This window comes from Cricetulus griseus (assembly GCF_003668045.3).
Source record: "Cricetulus griseus strain 17A/GY chromosome 1 unlocalized genomic scaffold, alternate assembly CriGri-PICRH-1.0 chr1_1, whole genome shotgun sequence".
NCBI classification, from domain to species: Eukaryota; Metazoa; Chordata; class Mammalia; order Rodentia; family Cricetidae; genus Cricetulus; species Cricetulus griseus.
The window spans coordinates 39500438-39506437 of record NW_023276807.1 but is presented as its reverse complement, the minus strand read 5'-3'; the positions used below and the strand labels follow the sequence as shown (position 1 = coordinate 39506437).

The 6000-nt window shown below is 39.9% G+C and overlaps 1 protein-coding gene across 1 annotated transcript in view; it reads right to left on the bottom strand.

Annotated features, from left to right (window-relative positions):
• Window positions 1-814: 814 nt before the first annotated feature.
• Window positions 815-6000, bottom strand: part of Stox2 (storkhead box 2) — a 102968-nt gene continuing 97782 nt past the window's right edge. The window contains exon 4 of the mRNA XM_027391075.2: window positions 815-1010. Coding sequence (XP_027246876.1) covers window positions 815-1010 — 196 coding nt within the window. The remainder of the gene's footprint in view (window positions 1011-6000) is intronic.

Genomic DNA, 6000 nt, shown 5'->3' with positions numbered 1-6000 from the left:
CCTAAGTGTCACAAAGAGGAAGGTATTCTTCTTCAGTATCTGATCCATCCCTCCCCCAAATCCACACAACCTTCTCCATCACTCAGTGCTGTGCCCCAGTGAGACTGGATTTCCCTTCTTTTGTCCACTTCAAAGGCCTATATTCCTGTTTGTGATTATGGAAGGAAGGTTAAACAACTCAACACAAGCATCGAGTGCATTGGAAAACAGAATGCTGAAAAGACTCTAAGGACTTCCAGACACGCTTCCATGGGCTCCTGCAAGAGTGTCATGAAAACTCACAGTGAAAAATGACTGGCGTTTAAAGGACTCACACACAAAGGGCTGGGGTCCCTTCTGCTCAGTTTGGCATCAATTTCTCTCACGATGGACACCCATACATTTACATTTTGTGGTGACTTGGCTTTTGGGGGAGGGCAGTTGTCAAGGATTAGTTCCTTGGCCCCATTCCCCTTAGGCTGGGAGCAACACACATCTGTGGCATTTCAAAATGGAATTGGCAACTGCATGACATTGAAAAATGCATGTTCCACTTACAGTGTTTAGACTTTCCTATGTGTGCTCAGATAGTTAGTGAAGCAGAAGTATACATATCTCCCCTACTGCTATCCAGTTGCTACAGAGCCATAAATGTGAAAGCAATACTCTGAAATAAAGATTTTTTTTTTTGCCCTAGCCTACTTAGCAGCACAGCTCAAGTGATCCCCTAAGCTGTGCTTGAGATGTTTGTCTTTGCAGAGATGTAAACATCAGTCCCAATTGTCGTAAACGTTGCTGTATCGAATGAGACAGAAGATCTGAGGCAGAAGGACAATCATACACTAGTAACAGAAGCTTGCAAGCAGTTGGAAGGTTTCTGTAATTTCTCAGCTTCATTGGTCGGGGCATCCGTACTTGCACGGAAGTTGAAGTTTGGACCAGCTCCGCCATGGGCCGGACTCAAAGCAGGGTTCTGACGGCGGTTGCTTTCAACAATGCTTGATGTGTTGGAAGCCAGGCTCTCCCGAGTGCTAAAAGAGCAAAAAGTGTTGGTTTGGGTTTTGCTTTAAACATAAACAATTATACACTGAGCCCCCTAAAGAAGGTCAAATAACAGAGCTAACAGATTTCCTCTGTTGGCTCGTGATGTCCTCTCAGTATGCATCTCCACTGATTATCTGCTTATGCTCTTCCAGCCCTGGCTCTGGGAACAGTGTGACACATGAATGCAGCTCACCCAGTAAAGGGTTTCTGACTACCTAATGTATGGCTACCCCTGATCTTTACTTTCAAGAAAATGACTTCAAAATGTAATGTGACAGAGGGCCATCACACTGGCTTTAACAATGCGTACTCAAACCTGTGTGATGGTTTCCCAAAAGTTGAGAATTCACAGGCATCAGGACTCTCGAGTAAACTCCATAATTGAACTGAAAGAGTTCATTCTTTTTGTTGCTTTTGATTGGATGTTAATTTGGTGGATGGACTTCAGGCATGCCACTAGCTTACTTTGCCACATGAATGGGAATGAAATTACTTCTAATACTTTATACCTCTGTCTCTATTTTAACACTTCAGTTAGAACACAGTTATGTGATTAGATAAAGAATATCTCCCCTCTCCCATTTATTTGTGAAGCTGCATTCATTCCTGTCTCCCTTTGGTGGAAATATTTTCATTTCTTAAGGATGAGGTGATTTTAAAACTTCATTATTTCTGTTTCAGCTTTCCAAGTCAGAAATACTTGAACCTATTCCACTGCTAAAGGAGATTTAAAACATTCATGTTTGAAAAGTACAGGACAACAGCAGAAATAAGATCACTCAGCAAGCTGAGAGGGAAGGGAACGATAACACATTTAAGGTCCTCAAAGTGACTTTAAGAAATGAACCCACTTACACAGAGCAGAGAAACCAGAATCATTACCAAAATAGAATCATTACCAAGTATCCCACTGGCTAGATTCAAAATTCAGTTGGTCTCTATACCTAGTCTAAGCCAAACCTAGCTATCATGCCAGCCACCAGTCAGTACACCACCTCCGTTAGCCGCCAATTCCAACATGATATTTAACTTGGATCCTGTAGCAACTTGAGTCTTCATCATCAAGAATCCAAGAATTAAGTCTTTAAAAGGCAGCATGTTCACTATCAAACAAACAAACAAACAATAACAAAACACAATTCTCTTCCTGAATGTAGAGGACTAATGCACTTAAAGAGCTCAGCCAAGCTTTTCCACCAAGCTTCTGCTTAGATGGGCACATCAAAAGAATACTCCAAAATGCCTCTCAGGCTAGAAAACACCTGACTTACCTACTCACCTGCCTGACCTCTTCCCCCAGAAAACCCACCAGTAGTTTTCCAGAGCTGTGACTGAGGTGTGGGTGGGGTCAGTGGAAGAAGGATGAAGGGCAAAGAACAAGTTGAATCCCAAAGATTTTATGACACATTCCACTCATTGTGTTTTAGAGCATTGTAGCAACATTTAAAAAAATGATCTATTTAGTGTGGGGGAGGTGGGGTGTGCACTATGGTATGTGTGTAGAGGTCAGAGGACAATTCGTGGGAGTCATTTATGGTCTTCCCTAGGATGGACCCTGGGGATCAACCTGAGATGTCAGACTTGGTGGCAAGTGTCTTTTACACACTGAGATATCTGGCCCATGATAATAACTTTAAACAGTATCTAACTTCCTCATGTCTACTGTGGGGAGAATTGTGCTGTGATTTACCTACTTACAGAGTGATTGTTTAAAAAGAAATAAACACTGATATACTGTCACATTAAAAAAGCTCAGAAAGTATTATTTCTACTACACACCTATCATAGATTCAGTTAAATAACTATTGTAGATCAGCTTGGGAATCTAATGATAACTAATGGCATTTTTCTATGGAAAATTAATTGTAATGTCCAAAGGACCTATTTTTAAAATAGGTTTTGAGATATCAGCTTAACATTTATTGAGTGCCTGCTGTATTCCAGATAGTGTTCTTGGAGCTAGAAACATAAATGATTCCAATATGACATGTTAGTTAAGAGATATCTTTGGAAGACACCTTTGACCACCTTTGAGCAATGTCTAATGCATTCATAGGAATAAATATGCACAGTAGTCCAGTGTCTGCTAAGAACATATTTCATTACAGTTGTAATCATGAGCACTGTTTGTGACATTCATATGGAGCCATCTAGATATACTGATGAAAAGCTAACAGAGATGGCTTTTTGAGTAGTAAAAATACTTCTCAAATTTAATTTGGAAAAGAAAGCAAATAGAATGCAACCTTTAAAATGAGCTACTTAGGCCAAGAGCAATGGTGCAGGCCTTTAATACCAGCACTCAGGAGGCAGAGGCAGGTGGATCTCTGTGAGTTTGAGGCCAGCCTGGTCTACATAGTGAGTTCCAGGACATCTAGGACTATATACAAAGACCATGTCTCAGAGAGAGAGAGTGAAAGACAGACAGACAGACGAGAGAGAGAGAGAGAGAGAGAGAGAGAGAGAGAGAGAGAGAGAGAGAGAGAGAGAAGATGCTATTCAGGACTTCCTAGGTGGGAGAGATTCACCAAGTGCTTCTGCCATGCATCCACTTTCCGGTACATGGGTTTCCAAAGCACATGCCCAAGGCAGCATGCCATCTCTCTGGTAGTTGTGTAGATCTTGCTCAGTCGGTTTGGAGTCTCAAATTTGAAACAGTGATCTTTTTATTTCAAGACTTTCATTTTCAATATGACTTCTCACAGCACAGTTCAAGTTTTTATCCTGTTTGTTTGTTTAATGTTCTTTAGTTTCCAAAAAACAGGACTGAAAACATGGCTAACCATGATGTTAAACACTAACTCCTTCAAATATAGAGAAAAAAAACATTTTTCTTGGTAGAATCATAATTGCTTAATGAACTATTTTAAGGGATGATCCCCATAAATAGCCCACTTAAAGTTCACACTCTTCATAGTATTGGAACAACATCTACATGGCAGTCTTATTTTACTACAATACCACTCAGGTTGAAAACTCAGGAAGTCCAATATTCTCTTTTATTCTCTCTCATGCATAGAAAGGCAGCTTGGTGAACCTATTAAAGTATATAGAAAACAAATTTGTCACCCCGCTTCTAACCAAAAGGTCTTAAATATAAAACAGTAAAATTGGGGATTCTTGAATGGGTTTCCTGCCTAAAATTTTTGGAAGATCTGCATGTTTCCAGAAAGGAGATCCAATTAAGTATTAATAGACTGACCTGTGGTAATGGATAAAGGCTCTCTCTCTTTAGAATGAACGTTACCTTCTACAATGACAAAGCATTTAACTTGTTAGTACCTTATTTAAAAATGAAAAAAAAAACTTCTAGAAGTAATCCTACTTATAAATTCTATGTTTCAAGATAATACATTCTTTGAAGATATTTGTTCAACTGTCTCATGTATACTTCTTTTTACTCCTAAACAAACAAAAGTTTTCAATATTATAAAGGGTTTTGGGTTAGAGCCCACTCACTCCCAACATCTCCTTGATAACAGTCTTGGGAGTACCACCATTTACTGCTAAAGTCCAGGTGCTGAGGGGGGCAACATGAAGGGCTTGAAAGTATAACGAGAAAAGCACTAGATAGAGAAGTCTATATGATGAGAAATAATGAGGATAAAGCCCAACCATCTTTTCTCTAAGCAATGGCTTTGAACTTTTACCACAGACCTCCAATTATCTGGTTCCTACTGCTAGGATTTTCAAGAGAGGAAAAGGCATAGAACAAGAATATAGGTGGATAAGGACAGAGAAAACTAATTGGAAAATAAAATCTAATTGGGGAGGGGAAAAAGTTAGCAAAACAGTTTCTTTAAAAAGATCAGGGCCACTGCTCCCCAAGGTTTCTTAAGGCTCGTTAATGCCCACGGAGAGACCTGGGATCCTGGATTCCCATGTACTTGGCCAGAGTGCCAGGTCTGATAGATGTCTCTTAGACATTAGAACTTCCGTTTATGTGTTAACTTGGCAGGGGGAAGGTTACATGATCAAAATAGTAACAACAATAACAAGTCAAGACATGGTCCTTTAAAAGGAATAGCAAATACCTAATTATGGAGTAAACATAATAATCCCAAGTCTAACTTTGGGATGATGTGTCCCCAAGTTACCCAGAAATAGGGTGAAATGATCACAGTAAGATTAATTATAATTTTTAATAACATAAATGAAATATGAAGTACCTATGTAGGTACTTATTGTGATTATAAATACTATGAGATCTTGGGAGTCAGAGACGATGAGGGAGGGGCATCTCTTGGTATCATTTCTGCGTCTTAGAGTCACCAATCTGGAGTAGAATTTAGAAGCAAGATTTAAGTTCCGAGTTGCCATTTAAGGAGAAGAAAGTGTTATGGAGAAAAACAGGAAGTGTGACGTCCCTGGGTTTGTGTTTGTCACCCCAACTTCAGTGCATTGGAGAGGACCATCAGGTTTTACACACTCTGAACTATCAAGACTACAAAATGACAGTGTCCAAACAGACATCGTGTCAGTTCTACTGGTGGAGAAACAAAAAGTGCAGGCAACTGTTTTGCTCTGAGACAGTACAGGCCCCTAACTTTTGTGAAAAGAACAAGCTTCCATTTCTCCATCCACACACAGGCGGAAGAGGAAGACATCTGAGCAAGTAGAACAGACCACACACAGTGTAGGAATTAAAGTGGTATCAAGATTTCAGATCCTTTGGAAAGATTGTAAAGCCCACTACTATATTCTCACTAGAGGGGCCATTATCCTGACATCAACTTACTACCCTCCCCTTTCTTCCCACTAACTGTATTCACTGTACTCAGAAAGTTACTATTACTTTTTTTTTTTGAAGGACTTAAAAAAAATCCCTTCTCCTGGTTGGCAATACAAATAGAAGAAACCCCTGAGGGTGTTGGTCTTAGTCGAGCTATACTGATGCAAGCTTTAGGGCAGGGACCAACCCACCAGTCCAGATTGGTGATCTCTACAGCTGCAGAAACATTTTTTTTTTTTCAATTC